We start from the raw sequence: 15338 nt of genomic DNA, 5'->3' as shown, positions 1-15338 counted from the left end.
GGCCGTCCCTTTTTTCGCTGGTGGGCGTGTTTATTTTTTTTTTTTTTACAGGGACGTTCTCTGTTTATTTACGTCTCGGCTAGCGAAGGCTCTGCTATTTGTTTCTACCTGTTATTACACAAAGACTTCCTGTCCCTCTAAACGTGAGTTAGTGTGACTCCGGCACCACGAGTCCCGTGAAAGGCGCTTTGTGTTGTCCGCTATTTTTCAGTTATCGCTCTTGTTCCTTTTTCCTGTGACAACCTAGCCGTCTGACGCCATTTTACAGAATGGGGCTGAGGAAGCAAGAAAGTCGAGCGGTTCTTGTGGAAGGGATACTCGGAAGAACAGACTGAGCAGGGAGGGGGAGAGCAGCGGTCAGTCTCCGCCGTCTGCGCCGTAGTTGTCGCCGCAGCTGCGCAATTATCATCTTGTCGCCGTTCAGGCGCTGACACCATGTCTGAGACGCATAAGACCATAAAGGGTGGCGGGTGGTAATTAGAACATCGCATCCATTTTGTATTTTTGGGGCGTCACAAGGGCTTGGGGGGTGGGCGTCCGCGCCGTCATAGAAAGAAATATTTTGCGTCTTTGCTCCCTTTCCGATTCACACAGTTCTTTACACACATCAAGATGAAGATCTTTGTGGGCAACGTTGACGAGCAAACGACGCAGGAAGAGCTGAGCGCGCTCTTCGAGCACCACGGCACAGTGGTGAGCTGTGCAGTCATGAAACAATTCGCCTTCGTTCACATGCGGGAAGAGGACCGGGCCCTGGCCGCTATAGCGGCACTCAACGGCCGCGAGCTGAATGGCCGAAAGATGGTGGTGGATCTGAGCAAACCGCGGCCTCTCAACACCTGGAAGGTGTTCGTGGGCAACGTCAGCGCCTCGTGCACCGCCACCGAGCTGCGCAACCTTTTCGAGAACTACGGCAGGGTGGTGGAATGCGATATCGTGAAAGGTAAAGGAGTATTGACCTTCCTACCGCTTACTGACCGCAGCACCTCTCACTGTCTCTTCAGTCGCAGGTTCTAGAGCAAACAATTTTAATTCCCCGTGACCCCAAAAGATCAGACCCATGCACTCAAACAGCCACGACCACACATTTACATCCACCAACTAATCTCCCACTAAACAACAAAGTTGTCTCCTAAGCCAGTGTTTCGAAACATTAACCGGCGTTTGTTGCGCTAGTCTCGGACACAGGCATCATTTCCTCTCTTAGTCTTTAAACTTTTGGTTTTCAAGAATTAGTATGTGTCTTGTACGGAAGCTAATCGCTAATAGTGGGCATGTAGTTGAATCCCCACCAGATTAGCGCAACAGCCTACCTATGTTAGGAAGATTACCAGGCATGGATTTTAAAATGCACCTGGCCTTCCGACGGTTCCTAGATTGTAAATCGTGTATTTAAAGCTGTTTCTCGGATTGTCGATTAAGCTCTGGGGACTGAGATGCAGTACATTAATGTCGTTAAATCAAAAGTACGTGCTCTGTCAAATGATAAACTTCATGTGCCAAACTTGACTACTGTAGGAAGGTTGTGTGGAGAAGGGGGGCGGTCGTCGACTATCTAACAGGATTTTAGACCAACCGTGTTTTCGCTAGTACTATCCCATGTAGATCATATGGTTTCAACCAGGCCCTGGTGAAAGCCGTTCTCTCGATGGGAAGTATATTTGTGAACCGTCAATTAGACCATATTGTCCAGACCGCAGCCTTAATTCTTAGGGTTTAAAGTTTTGTGAGTTGACCAATTTATTGGGTACGATTCACTAAACCTTTTGGGATAGGTCCTCATATTCCAGGTTTAAATAACGTCATCTTGAATCTTTGGGCGTAGAACATACTTGCGTCTTATGCCTAAAGAAACTACCCACAGATAGTGCTTAATGAACTGAATCTGTATGTTTGGGTGTAACCCAGAGCTTTGTGAATCGGTCCTGTGAAAATGCTCGCCCCATGCCAGACAATTGCCAGCACGTTACAACTGCACAAGACAGAACTTGAGTAGACGTCTGTGCTCAGTACCGGCAGGCTCAGGGACCCGAAAAGTAGCACATGCACCATGCCTCAACTAGACACATGCATTATGCCTGACTCTGAGAGGGCCAGGCTGTGAAGACAGATCAGGCAGTCATCCCAGCAGGCGTGTTGATTTTGAAAAGTTATTGGGAATTCTGAGTGCGGAAGAAGAGATTTATAGTTCCGGCCCTCTGAAATACGTGCCTGTGCTGAGCCCCGGAAAGCACCGGCACAAATGAGGCACAGAATGACAACCCAATAAAGCAACCTGGGCCGCTCAGCTCTGTTTGTTTGCGTGAAAATGAGTCAATATGGCATCAGACCTGGAAGAGAAAGAGGGTGAAAAACGGTAGTCAAATATTTTCAGCAATAATGGGGCGAAACACTTGTGAAAAAATCTGACCTTTTCGAAAGGAGCAGGTTTATTTCTCGCCATCGGTTTCCAATGCCAACATTAAAGGCCGAGGGTTTCTAATGCATGCTCCTGGCAAAGGTGGTAAAATCATTGGCTTCCGATATCCCAGCATTTGAGGAGTCAGACTGCGGGCTTCGAAGTGAAGTGTTAGTGCACCCCCATACACATGTCAATGTTGTTCGTGGGAATAAGTGACTTCTTTCTTGGTAGGGCCTGAAGAGCCGGTTGGAAATGAAGTTCCTCTCTTAATATAGTTGTCCAATGCTTTCCACGTTCCTAGGGATATCAGCGCTGCAGTAAAGACTACAGGTAATAATGACAGCTCCATGGACCTGCACTGAGCACACAGTGAACTAGGATGACACCTGCCACCGTCGTCAGACGAGGTGGCCGAGTGGTTAAGGCGATGGACTGCTAATCCATTGTGCTCTGCACGCGTGGGTTCGAATCCCACCCTCGTCGGTACATCGCAGTTTTGTCATTATTTACAGGGGTATTGTATTTCATGCGAATAACAGAGACTGTGGCGCATCATAGCAGGACCATAAGGCATAATACATCTGTATTCCTCTGCGATTTGTAACAGTCGCGCAGCTGCTTTGGTGTTCCGGATCAATGTTCTTTACAAGGGGTGTTTCCTATGAAATGATAGAATTTGCTGATTTATGACCAACAGCAGACGATTCTTACGTCCATAGTATTCTTCTTGTTTTCTTTTCAAACTTTGTTCACTTTCTGTTTTGTATTGCCCATTAATTTGTTTGAGTACAAGGTAAATGGCAATATAGGATAAAAAGGCCCCCCAGTTCCTGAAAGAAGAAAAGATGAGAGATGGACAGGATGTTCTACTACTTGAGACATGGATGTCCGACCTGAAGTACAGGTGGTAGCGTGGCCGAGCGGTCTAAGGCGCTGGATTAAGGCTCCAGTCTCTCCGGAGGCGTGGGTTCGAATCCCACCGCTGCCAGTTCTCTTTTGAACAATGCACTCATATATAGGCATGTGCTTTATGTGCTTTACATACATTTAAAGGAAAACCCAGGGAATCAAATACATTCTGTCTTCCTTCCAACGTGAAGTCTCCTTTCCCCGTGTTGCCATGATTAGCATTTTCACGAGTGAACCATGGCTCCTTGTGTCGCAGATGACGACGCGTGTGACATCACAGAACTGCAAGTGGCATCCAAGGGTATGGGTTGGAAGTGTAGGGTCGGAGCATTGGCAGCCACTTTTGACAAACCAGTTCTACCTGCAGTAGCACGAAAAGAGCCAATGTTTTTTCTCTCGTAAATCCGTTTCATAAAAAGGTCTATTTTTCTTTAACTCTTGTTTTAAAAAAGTACTTTGTTAATTCCTGCCCTGCCTGTGTCCCACTTTCGTTAGCTACCCGTGTCGTGATTTAGAGGCAGGCGCTCAGCAGGCCCATCTCGGGGATTGGTGGACAAAACAATCCCAGTAATATCTTCCCTACACCTAGCCGACTCCTAGAGCTAAGGGGTTCTCTTGTGCTATTTTTAGTTTCATTTTTACCTCCTTGTTAGTAACTGTGGTGTGGCTCTGCCTGCATCTTTGCACTTTATAGCAGAAGACGGTCTTCTCGTTAGGTCTCGGCTAGCGAAGGATGCGCTTGCGCAGTCTCGCTCGCGAGATTTAATGACTTGGAGAGGAGGGGCTTGAACCCGCCTCTCTTCTCTCCTCTTCTCCATTGGCTGGCCTCTTAAATGCTGGTCAGCCATTGGAGAAGAGGTTTGTCTCTCCAAACAAGCCCCGTCCTTTTCGGATTCGGGGGCGTGTTTTTTCGAATCGTTCTCTTTTTCCCAGGCCGTCCCTTTTTTCGCTGGTGGGCGTGTTTATTTTTTTTTTTTTTACAGGGACGTTCTCTGTTTATTTACGTCTCGGCTAGCGAAGGCTCTGCTATTTGTTTCTACCTGTTATTACACAAAGACTTCCTGTCCCTCTAAACGTGAGTTAGTGTGACTCCGGCACCACGAGTCCCGTGAAAGGCGCTTTGTGTTGTCCGCTATTTTTCAGTTATCGCTCTTGTTCCTTTTTCCTGTGACAACCTAGCCGTCTGACGCCATTTTACAGAATGGGGCTGAGGAAGCAAGAAAGTCGAGCGGTTCTTGTGGAAGGGATACTCGGAAGAACAGACTGAGCAGGGAGGGGGAGAGCAGCGGTCAGTCTCCGCCGTCTGCGCCGTAGTTGTCGCCGCAGCTGCGCAATTCTCATCTTGTCGCCGTTCAGGCGCTGACACCATGTCTGAGACGCATAAGACCATAAAGGGTGGCGGGTGGTAATTAGAACATCGCATCCATTTTGTATTTTTGGGGCGTCACAAGGGCTTGGGGGGTGGGCGTCCGCGCCGTCATAGAAAGAAATATTTTGCGTCTTTGCTCCCTTTCCGATTCACACAGTTCTTTACACACATCAAGATGAAGATCTTTGTGGGCAACGTTGACGAGCAAACGACGCAGGAAGAGCTGAGCGCGCTCTTCGAGCACCACGGCACAGTGGTGAGCTGTGCAGTCATGAAACAATTCGCCTTCGTTCACATGCGGGAAGAGGACCGGGCCCTGGCCGCTATAGCGGCACTCAACGGCCGCGAGCTGAATGGCCGAAAGATGGTGGTGGATCTGAGCAAACCGCGGCCTCTCAACACCTGGAAGGTGTTCGTGGGCAACGTCAGCGCCTCGTGCACCGCCACCGAGCTGCGCAACCTTTTCGAGAACTACGGCAGGGTGGTGGAATGCGATATCGTGAAAGGTAAAGGAGTATTGACCTTCCTACCGCTTACTGACCGCAGCACCTCTCACTGTCTCTTCAGTCGCAGGTTCTAGAGCAAACAATTTTAATTCCCCGTGACCCCAAAAGATCAGACCCATGCACTCAAACAGCCACGACCACACATTTACATCCACCAACTAATCTCCCACTAAACAACAAAGTTGTCTCCTAAGCCAGTGTTTCGAAACATTAACCGGCGTTTGTTGCGCTAGTCTCGGACACAGGCATCATTTCCTCTCTTAGTCTTTAAACTTTTGGTTTTCAAGAATTAGTATGTGTCTTGTACGGAAGCTAATCGCTAATAGTGGGCATGTAGTTGAATCCCCACCAGATTAGCGCAACAGCCTACCTATGTTAGGAAGATTACCAGGCATGGATTTTAAAATGCACCTGGCCTTCCGACGGTTCCTAGATTGTAAATTGTGTATTTAAAGCTGTTTCTCGGATTGTCGATTAAGCTCTGGGGACTGAGATGCAGTACATTAATGTCGTTAAATCAAAAGTACGTGCTCTGTCAAATGATAAACTTCATGTGCCAAACTTGACTACTGTAGGAAGGTTGTGTGGAGAAGGGGGGCGGTCGTCGACTATCTAACAGGATTTTAGACCAACCGTGTTTTCGCTAGTACTATCCCATGTAGATCATATGGTTTCAACCAGGCCCTGGTGAAAGCCGTTCTCTCGATGGGAAGTATATTTGTGAACCGTCAATTAGACCATATTGTCCAGACTGCAGCCTTAATTCTTAGGGTTTAAAGTTTTGTGAGTTGACCAATTTATTGGGTACGATTCACTAAACCTTTTGGGATAGGTCCTCATATTCCAGGTTTAAATAACGTCATCTTGAATCTTTGGGCGTAGAACATACTTGCGTCTTATGCCTAAAGAAACTACCCACAGATAGTGCTTAATGAACTGAATCTGTATGTTTGGGTGTAACCCAGAACTTTGTGAATCGGTCCTGTGAAAATGCTCGCCCCATGCCAGACAATTGCCAGCACGTTACAACTGCACAAGACAGAACTTGAGTAGACGTCTGTGCTCAGTACCGGCAGGCTCAGGGACCCGAAAAGTAGCACATGCACCATGCCTCCACTAGACACATGCATCATGCCTGACTCTGAGAGGGCCAGGCTGTGAAGACAGATCAGGCAGTCATCCCAGCAGGCGTGTTGATTTTGAAAAGTTATTGGGAATTCTGAGTGCGGAAGAAGAGATTTATAGTTCTGGCCCTCTGAAATACGTGCCTGTGCTGAGCCCCGGAAAGCACCGGCACAAATGAGGCACAGAATGACAACCCAATAAAGCAACCTGGGCCGCTCAGCTCTGTTTGTTTGCGTGAAAATGAGTCAATATGGCATCAGACCTGGAAGAGAAAGAGGGTGAAAAACGGTAGTCAAATATTTTCAGCAATAATGGGGCGAAACACTTGTGAAAAAATCTGACCTTTTCGAAAGGAGCAGGTTTATTTCTCGCCATCGGTTTCCAATGCCAACATTAAAGGCCGAGGGTTTCTAATGCATGCTCCTGGCAAAGGTGGTAAAATCATTGGCTTCCGATATCCCAGCATTTGAGGAGTCAGACTGCGGGCTTCAAAGTGAAGTGTTAGTGCACCCCCATACACATGTCAATGTTGTTCGTGGGAATAAGTGACTTCTTTCTTGGTAGGGCCTGAAGAGCCGGTTGGAAATGAAGTTCCTCTCTTAATATAGTTGTCCAATGCTTTCCACGTTCCTAGGGATATCAGCGCTGCAGTAAAGACTACAGGTAATAAGGACAGCTCCATGGACCTGCACTGAGCACACAGTGAACTAGGATGACACCTGGCACCGTTGTCAGACGAGGTGGCCGAGTGGTTAAGGCGATGGACTGCTAATCCATTGTGCTCTGCACGCGTGGGTTCGAATCCCACCCTCGTCGGTATATCGCAGTTTTGTCATTATTTACAGGGGTTTTGTATTTCATGCGAATAACAGAGACTGTGGCGCATCATAGCAGGACCATAAGGCATAATACATCTGTATTCCTCTGCGATTTGTAACAGTCGCGCAGCTGCTTTGGTGTTCCGGATCAATGTTCTTTACAAGGGGTGTTTCCTATGAAATGATAGAATTTGCTGATTTATGACCCACAGCAGATGATTCTTACGTCCATAGTATTCTTCTTGTTTTCTTTTCAAACGTTGTTCACTTTCTGTTTTGTATTGCCCATTAATTTGTTTGAGTACAAGGTAAATGGCAATATAGGATAAAAAGGCCCCCCAGTTCCTGAAAGAAGAAAAGATGAGAGATGGACAGGATGTTCTACTACTTGAGACATGGATGTCCGACCTGAAGTACAGGTGGTAGCGTGGCCGAGCGGTCTAAGGCGCTGGATTAAGGCTCCAGTCTCTCCGGAGGCGTGGGTTCGAATCCCACCGCTGCCAGTTCACTTTTGAACAATGCACTCATATATAGGCATGTGCTTTATGTGCTTTACATACATTTAAAGGAAAACCCAGGGAATCAAATACATTCTGTCTTCCTTCCAACGTGAAGTCTCCTTTCCCCGTGTTACCATGATTAGCATTTTCACGAGTGAACCATGGCTCCTTGTGTCGCAGATGACGACGCGTGTGACATCACAGAACTGCAAGTGGCATCCAAGGGTATGGGTTGGAAGTGTAGGGTCGGAGCATTGGCAGCCACTTTTGACAAACCAGTTCTACCTGCAGTAGCACGAAAAGAGCCAATGTTTTTTCTCTCGTAAATCCGTTTCATAAAAAGGTCTATTGTTCTTTAACTCTTGTTTTAAAAAAGTACTTTGTTAATTCCTGCCCAGCCTGTGTCCCACTTTCGTTAGCTACCCGTGTCGTGATTTAGAGGCAGGCGCTCAGCAGGCCCATCTCGGGGATTGGTGGACAAAACAATCCCAGTAATATGTTCCCTACACCTAGCCGACTCCTGGAGCTAAGGGGTTCTCTTGTGCTATTTTTAGTTTCATTTTTACCTCCTTGTTAGTAACTGTGGTGTGGCTCTGCCTGCATCTTTGCACTTTATAGCAGAAGACGGTCTTCTCGTTAGGTCTCGGCTAGCGAAGGATGCGCTTGCGCAGTCTCGCTCGCGAGATTTAATGACTTGGAGAGTGTGGTAAATAATTTCATTACCGGGACTTAATTTGATACAGAAACATAATAAAATAGCTCAGTAAATAAGAGGCAGAATCCGTGGTATTAGAGGTTCGGAATGGGCTTTATTCCAGTGGTCGATTATAATCGGTTGCTCCAAGTTCCATCACCACGAAGGTTCAGGAAGTGAAGTACATACATTATTGATAATTATTCACTTTTATACAATAGGCATTACAGTGAGGCCAATGCAAGAGGCGTGACAATTGATAGCAAAGATAACATTTCACATACGTAGCTGAAGTAGGCGTAACTGGGAGTGATGAAAGAACGTCATCAGATGTGATGTCATAAGAGGGTGGTTACATGAAAGAATTTCGCAATGTCAGCAGAAATACTTGGCAGAGATGCGCGCGCAGCAGCATGACGTGTAATTGACGTGCAACTAGGGGGTGAAGGGGACTTGACATTTAGCTCTACATGTGGCGACAGAAGTCTGGAGGGTCAAGTCAACCTAATCCCAAATCATATCTAACATCCTATGTTTAAAGAACTAGGTTATCCAAAAGAGAGGTCTCTTCGAGTAGAATCTTATTCTATACTGACTATACTGACTGTTAGTGCGTGTACAAGCGTCTAAGTGTCTACACTAGATGCGAGGGCGGAAAACTTCCATAGCAATAGGGCTATGAATTACTTGCATAAAGACAGAGAAGCCGGGCCTTTGCTCGGTAGCTGGAAGAATGTTTACTTAAACTACTAGACAGGAATGCATCGGGCAGGGAACGGAGCAGATAACTTCGAAGGTGAAATACAGTTTTTGGCAGGCAGCAGGCTGATGTCAGGCTTCGTGAGCCGCGCAGAGAATGAGACAAAGTTCATGGTCACAGATGCAGGCTCAGACTGGAGCTTTCAGAGGCAGAAGGCAAGAAGAGTTCGATGACAGAATCAGGGCCTACTTGCCTGAACTGTAAAATGGCATAAGTGAACCATATAAAACCGGTGGCCTTTCATACTTAGGAATGGAATATCCGGCCTATTCATGGCGGATCTGACAGAGGACATGTTGACGGTGGACGCACATGTGTTTGCGTCTTCATAACTGGAACTGGAGGGAACATACATGTACTTGTAACATGCACATAGAACCGTTGGGGTCCAAGATAGGGGACATAACTGACCAGAAAAATCCATATTTCCACAAGAGGAGGGGCTTGAACCCGCCTCTCTTCTCTCCTCTTCTCCATTGGCTGGCCTCTTAAATGCTGGTCAGCCATTGGAGAAGAGGTTTGTCTCTCCAAACAAGGCCCGTCCTTTTCGGATTCGGGGGCGTGTTTTTTCGAATCGTTCTCTTTTTTCCAGGCCGTCCCTTTTTTCGCTGGTGGGCGTGTTTTTTTTTTTTTTTTTTACAGGGACGTTCTCTGTTTATTTACGTCTCGGCTAGCGAAGGCTCTGCTAGTTGTTTCTACCTGTTATTACACAAAGACTTCCTGTCCCTCTAAACGTGAGTTAGTGTGACTCCGGCACCACGAGTCCCGTGAAAGGCGCTTTGTGTTGTCCGCTATTTTTCAGTTATCGCTCTTGTTCCTTTTTCCTGTGACAACCTAGCCGTCTGACGCCATTTTACAGAATGGGGCTGAGGAAGCAAGAAAGTCGAGCGGTTCTTGTGGAAGGGATACTCGGAAGAACAGACTGAGCAGGGAGGGGGAGAGCAGCGGTCAGTCTCCGCCGTCCGCGCCGTAGTTGTCGCCGCAGCTGCGTAATTATCATCTTGTCGCCGTTCAGGCGCTGACACCATGTCTGAGACGCATAAGACCATAAAGGGTGGCGGGTGGTAATTAGAACATCGCATCCATTTTGTATTTTTGGGGCGTCACAAGGGCTTGGGGGATGGGCGTCCGCGCCGTCGTAGAATTAAATATTTTGCGTCTTTGCTCCCTTTCCGATTCACACAGTTCTTTACACGCATCAAGATGAAGATCTTTGTGGGTAACGTTGACGAGCAGACGACGCAGGAAGAGCTGAGCGCGCTCTTCGAGCACCACGGCACAGTGGTGAGCTGTGCAGTCATGAAGCAATTCGCCTTCGTTCACATGCGGGAAGAGGACCGGGCCCTGGCCGCTATAGCGGCACTCAACGGCCGCGAGCTGAATGGCCGAAAGATGGTGGTGGAACTGAGCAAACCGCGGCCTCTCAACACCTGGAAGGTGTTCGTGGGCAACGTCAGCACCTCGTGCACCGCCACCGAGCTGCGCAACCTTTTCGAGAACTACGGCAGGGTGGTGGAATGCGATATCGTGAAAGGTAAAGGCGTATTGACCTTCCTACCGCTTACTGACCGCAGCACCTCTCACTGTCTCTTAAGTCGCAGGTTCTAGAGCAAACAATTTTAATTCCCCGGGACCCCAAAAGATCAGACCCATGCACTCAAACAGCCACGACCACACATTTACATCCACCGACTAATCTCCCACTAAACAACAAAGTTGTCTCCTAAGCCAGTGTTTCGAAACATTAACCGGCGTTTGTTGCGCTAGTCTCGGACACAGGCATCATTTCCTCTCTTAGTCTTTAAACTTTTGGTTTCCAAGAATTAGTATTTGTCTTGTACGGAAGCTAATCGCTAATAGTGGACATGTAGTTGAATCCCCACCAGATTAGCGCAACAGCCTACCTATGTTAGGAAGATTACCAGGCATGGATTTTAAAATGCACCTGGCCTTCCGACGGTTCCTAGAATGTAAATCGTGTATTTAAAGCTGTTTCTCGGATTGTCGATTAAGCTCTGGGGACTGAGATGCCGTACATTAATGTCGTTAAATCAAAAGTACGTGCTCTGTCAAATGATAAACTTCATGTGCCAAACTTGACTACTGTAGGAAGGTTGTGTGGAGAAGGGGGTGGGCGTCGACTATCTAACAAGATTTTAGACCAACCGTGTTTTCGCTAGTACTATCCCATGTAGATCATATGGTTTCAACCAGGCCCTGGTGAAAGCCGTCCTCTCGATGGGAAGTATATTTGTGAACCGTCAATTAGACCATATTGTCCAGACTGCAGCCTTAATTCTTAGGGTTTAAAGTTTTGTGAGTTGACCAATTTATTGGGTACGATTCACTAAACCTTTTGGGATAGGTCCTCATACTCCAGGTTTAAATAACGTCATCTTGAATCTTTGGGCGTAGAACATACTTGCGTCTTATGCCTAAAGAAACTACCCACAGATAGTGCTTAATGAACTGAATCTGAATGTTTGGGTGTAACCCACAGCTTTGTGAATCGGTCCTGTGAAAACGCTCGCCCCATGCCAGAAAATTGCCAGCACGTTACAACTGCACAAGACAGAACTTGAGTAGACGCGTGTGCTCAGTACCGGCAGGCTCAGAGACCCGAAAAGTAGCACATGCATCATGCCTCCACTAGACACATGCATCATGCCTGACTCTGAGAGGGCCAGGCTGTGAAGACAGATCAGGCAGTCATCCCAGCAGGCGTGTTGATTTTGAAAAGTTATTGGGAATTCTGAGTGCGGAAGAAGAGATTTATAGTTCCGGCCCTCTGAAATACGTGCCTGTGCTGAGCCCCGGAAAGCACCGGCACAAATGAGGCACAGAATGACACCCAATAAAGCAACCTGGGCCGCTCAGCTCTGTTTGTTTGCGTGAAAATGAGTCAATATGGCATCAGACCTGGAAGAGAAAGAGGGTGAAAAACGGTAGTCAAATATTTTCAGCAATAATGGGGCGTAACACAAGTGAAAAAATCTGACCTTTTCGAAAGGATCAGGTTTATTTCTCGCCATCGGTTTCCAATGCCAACATTAAAGGCCGAGGGTTTCTAATGCATGCTCCTGGCAAAGGTGGTAAAATCATTGGCTTCCGATATCCCAGCATTTGAGGAGTCAGACTGCGGGGCTTCGAAGTGAAGTGTTAGTGCACCCCCATACACATGTCAATGTTGTTCGTGGGAATAAGTGACTTCTTTCTTGGTAGGGCCTGAAGAGCCGGTTGGAAATGAAGTTCCTCTCTTAATATAGTTGTCCAATGCTTTCCACGTTCCTAGGGATATCAGCGCTGCAGTAAAGACTACAGGTAATAAGGACAGCTCCATGGACCTGCACTGAGCACACAGTGAACTAGGATGACACCTGCCACCGTCGTCAGACGAGGTGGCCGAGTGGTTAAGGCGATGGACTGCTAATCCATTGTGCTCTGCACGCGTGGGTTCGAATCCCACCCTCGTCGGTACATCGCAGTTTTGTCATTATTTACAGGGGTATTGTATTTCAAGCGAATAACAGAGACTGTGGCGCATCATAGCAGGACCATAAGGCATAATACATCTGTATTCCTCTGCGATTTGTAACAGTCGCGCAGCTGCTTTGGTGTTACCGATCAATGTTCTTTACAAGGGGTGTTTCCTATAAAATGATAGAATTTGCTGATTTATGACCCACAGCAGACGATTCTTACGTCCATAGTATTCTTCTTGTTTTCTTTTCAAACGTTGTTCACTTCCTGTTTTGTATTGCCCATTAATTTGTTTGAGTACAAGGTAAATGGCAATATAGGATAAAAAAGCCCCCCCGTTCCTGACAGAAGAAAAGACGAGAGATGGACACGGTGTTCTACTACTTGAGACATGGATGTCCGACTTGAAGTACAGGTGGTAGCGTGGCCGAGCGGTCTAAGGCGCTGGATTAAGGCTCCAGTCTCTCCGGAGGCGTGGGTTCGAATCCCACCGCTGCCAGTTCACTTTTGAACAATGCACTCATATATAGGCATGTGCTTTATGTGCTTTACATACATTTAAAGGAAAACCCAGGGAATCAAATACATTCTGTCTTCCTTCCAACGTGAAGTCTCCTTTCCCCGTGTTACCATGATTAGCATTTTCACGAGTGAACCATGGCTCCTTGTCTCGCAGATGACGACGCGTGTGACATCACAGAACTGCAAGTGGCATCCAAGGGTATGGGTTGGAAGTGTAGGGTCGGAGCATTGGCAGCCACTTTTGACAAACCAGTTCTACCTGCAGTAGCACGAAAAGAGCCAATGTTTTTTCTCTCGTAAATCCGTTTCATAAAAAGGTCTATTTTTCTTTAACTCTTGTTTTAAAAAAGTACTTTGTTAATTCCTGGCCTGCCTGTGTCCCACTTTCGTTAGCTACCCGTGTCCTGATTTAGAGGCAGGTGCTCAGCAGGCCCATCTCGGGGATTGGTGGACAAAACAATCCCAGTAATATCTTCCCTACACCTAGCCGACTCCTGGAGCTAAGGGGTTCTCTTGTGCTATTTTTAGTTTCATTTTTACCTCCTTGTTAGTAACTGTGGTGTGGCTCTGCCTGCATCTTTGCACTTTATAGCAGAAGACGGTCTTCTCGTTAGGTCTCGGCTAGCGAAGGATGCGCTTGCGCAGTCTCGCTCGCGAGATTTAATGACTTGGAGAAGAGGGGCTTGAACCCGCCTCTCTTCTCTCCTCTTCTCCATTGGCTGGCCTCTTAAATGCTGGTCAGCCATTGGAGAAGAGGTTTGTCTCTCCAAACAAGCCCCGTCCTTTTCGGATTCGGGGGCGTGTTTTTTCGAATCGTTCTCTTTTTTCCAGGCCGTCCCTTTTTTCGCTGGTTGGCGTGTTTATTTTTTTTTTTTTTACAGGGACGTTCTCTGTTTATTTACGTCTCGGCTAGCGAAGGCTCTGCTAGTTGTTTCTACCTGTTATTACACAAAGACTTCCTGTCCCTCTAAACGTGAGTTAGTGTGACTCCGGCACCACGAGTCCCGTGAAAGGCGCTTTGTGTTGTCCGCTATTTTTCAGTTATCGCTCTTGTTCCTTTTTCCTGTGACAACCTAGCCGTCTGACGCCATTTTACAGAACGGGGCTGAGGAAGCAAGAAAGTCGAGCGGTTCTTGTGGAAGGGATACTCGGAAGAACAGACTGAGCAGGGAGGGGGAGAGCAGCGGTCAGTCTCCGCCGTCCGCGCCGTAGTTGTCGCCGCAGCTGCGCAATTATCATCTTGTCGCCGTTCAGGCGCTGACACCATGTCTGAGACGCATAAGACCATAAAGGGTGGCGGGTGGTAATTAGAACATCGCATCCATTTTGTATTTTTGGGGCGTCACAAGGGCTTGGGGGGTGGGCGTCCGCGCCGTCATAGAAAGAAATATTTTGCGTCTTTGCTCCCATTCCGATTCACACAGTTCTTTACACGCATCAAGATGAAGATCTTTGTGGGCAACGTTGACGAGCAAACGACGCAGGAAGAGCTGAGCGCGCTCTTCGAGCACCACGGCACAGTGGTGAGCTGTGCAGTCATGAAGCAATTCGCCTTCGTTCACATGCGGGAAGAGGACCGGGCCCTGGCCGCTATAGCGGCACTCAACGGCCGCGAGCTGAATGGCCGAAAGATGGTGGTGGAACTGAGCAAACCGCGGCCTCTCAACACCTGGAAGGTGTTCGTGGGCAACGTCAGCGCCTCGTGCACCGCCACCGAGCTGCGCAACCTTTTCGAGAACTACGGCAGGGTGGTGGAATGCGATATCGTGAAAGGTAAAGGAGTATTGACCTTCCTACCGCTTACTGACCGCAGCACCTCTCACTGTCTCTTCAGTCGCAGGTTCTAGAGCAAACAATTTTAATTCCCCGTGACCCCAAAAGATCAGACCCATGCACTCAAACAGCCACGACCACACATTTACATCCACCAACTAATCTCCCACTAAACAACAAAGTTGTCTCCTAAGCCAGTGTTTCGAAACATTAACCGGCGTTTGTTGCGCTAGTCTCGGACACAGGCATCATTTCCTCTCTTAGTCTTTAAACTTTTGGTTTCCAAGAATTAGTATGTGTCTTGTACGGAAGCTAATCGCTAATAGTGGACATGTAGTTGAATCCCCACCAGATTAGCGCAACAGCCTACCTATGTTAGGAAGATTACCAGGCATGGATTTTAAAATGCACCTGGCCTTCCGACGGTTCCTAGATTGTAAATCGTGTATTTAAAGCTGTTTCTCGGATTGTCGATTAAGCT

At 47.5% G+C, this 15338-nt stretch overlaps 1 protein-coding gene, 6 non-coding genes and 3 pseudogenes across 7 annotated transcripts; all 10 read left to right on the top strand.

The window, feature by feature from the left end:
• Positions 1–612: 612 nt before the first annotated feature.
• Positions 613–1017, top strand: LOC146780299 (RNA-binding protein 14 pseudogene; annotated as a pseudogene).
• A 1785-nt stretch (positions 1018–2802) lies between these two features.
• TRNAS-GCU (transfer RNA serine (anticodon GCU)) lies at positions 2803–2884 on the top strand. The gene has a single exon. It is a non-coding gene; the product is annotated as a tRNA-Ser (tRNA).
• A 423-nt stretch (positions 2885–3307) lies between these two features.
• TRNAL-AAG (transfer RNA leucine (anticodon AAG)) lies at positions 3308–3389 on the top strand. The gene has a single exon. It is a non-coding gene; the product is annotated as a tRNA-Leu (tRNA).
• Positions 3390–4854: 1465 nt separating this feature from the next.
• Positions 4855–5259, top strand: LOC146780296 (RNA-binding protein 14 pseudogene; annotated as a pseudogene).
• Positions 5260–7044: 1785 nt separating this feature from the next.
• TRNAS-GCU (transfer RNA serine (anticodon GCU)) lies at positions 7045–7126 on the top strand. The gene has a single exon. It is a non-coding gene; the product is annotated as a tRNA-Ser (tRNA).
• Positions 7127–7549: 423 nt separating this feature from the next.
• TRNAL-AAG (transfer RNA leucine (anticodon AAG)) lies at positions 7550–7631 on the top strand. The gene has a single exon. It is a non-coding gene; the product is annotated as a tRNA-Leu (tRNA).
• Positions 7632–10285: 2654 nt separating this feature from the next.
• On the top strand, positions 10286–10690 carry LOC146780293 (RNA-binding protein 14 pseudogene; annotated as a pseudogene).
• Positions 10691–12474: 1784 nt separating this feature from the next.
• Positions 12475–12556, top strand: TRNAS-GCU (transfer RNA serine (anticodon GCU)). The gene has a single exon. It is a non-coding gene; the product is annotated as a tRNA-Ser (tRNA).
• A 423-nt stretch (positions 12557–12979) lies between these two features.
• Positions 12980–13061, top strand: TRNAL-AAG (transfer RNA leucine (anticodon AAG)). The gene has a single exon. It is a non-coding gene; the product is annotated as a tRNA-Leu (tRNA).
• Positions 13062–14526: 1465 nt separating this feature from the next.
• LOC146780290 (RNA-binding protein 14-like) lies at positions 14527–14931 on the top strand. The gene has a single exon (XM_085637149.1). It carries the CDS (start codon positions 14527–14529, stop codon positions 14929–14931), a length of 405 nt encoding a protein of 134 aa, XP_085493275.1.
• The last annotated feature ends 407 nt before the right edge of the window (positions 14932–15338 follow it).

This window comes from Triturus cristatus, chromosome 12 (assembly GCF_964204655.1).
Source record: "Triturus cristatus chromosome 12, aTriCri1.1, whole genome shotgun sequence".
In the NCBI taxonomy this organism is placed as follows: domain Eukaryota; kingdom Metazoa; phylum Chordata; class Amphibia; order Caudata; family Salamandridae; genus Triturus; species Triturus cristatus.
Note: the sequence above shows the minus strand (reverse complement) of the source record. Positions and strands in the feature narration are given on the sequence as shown.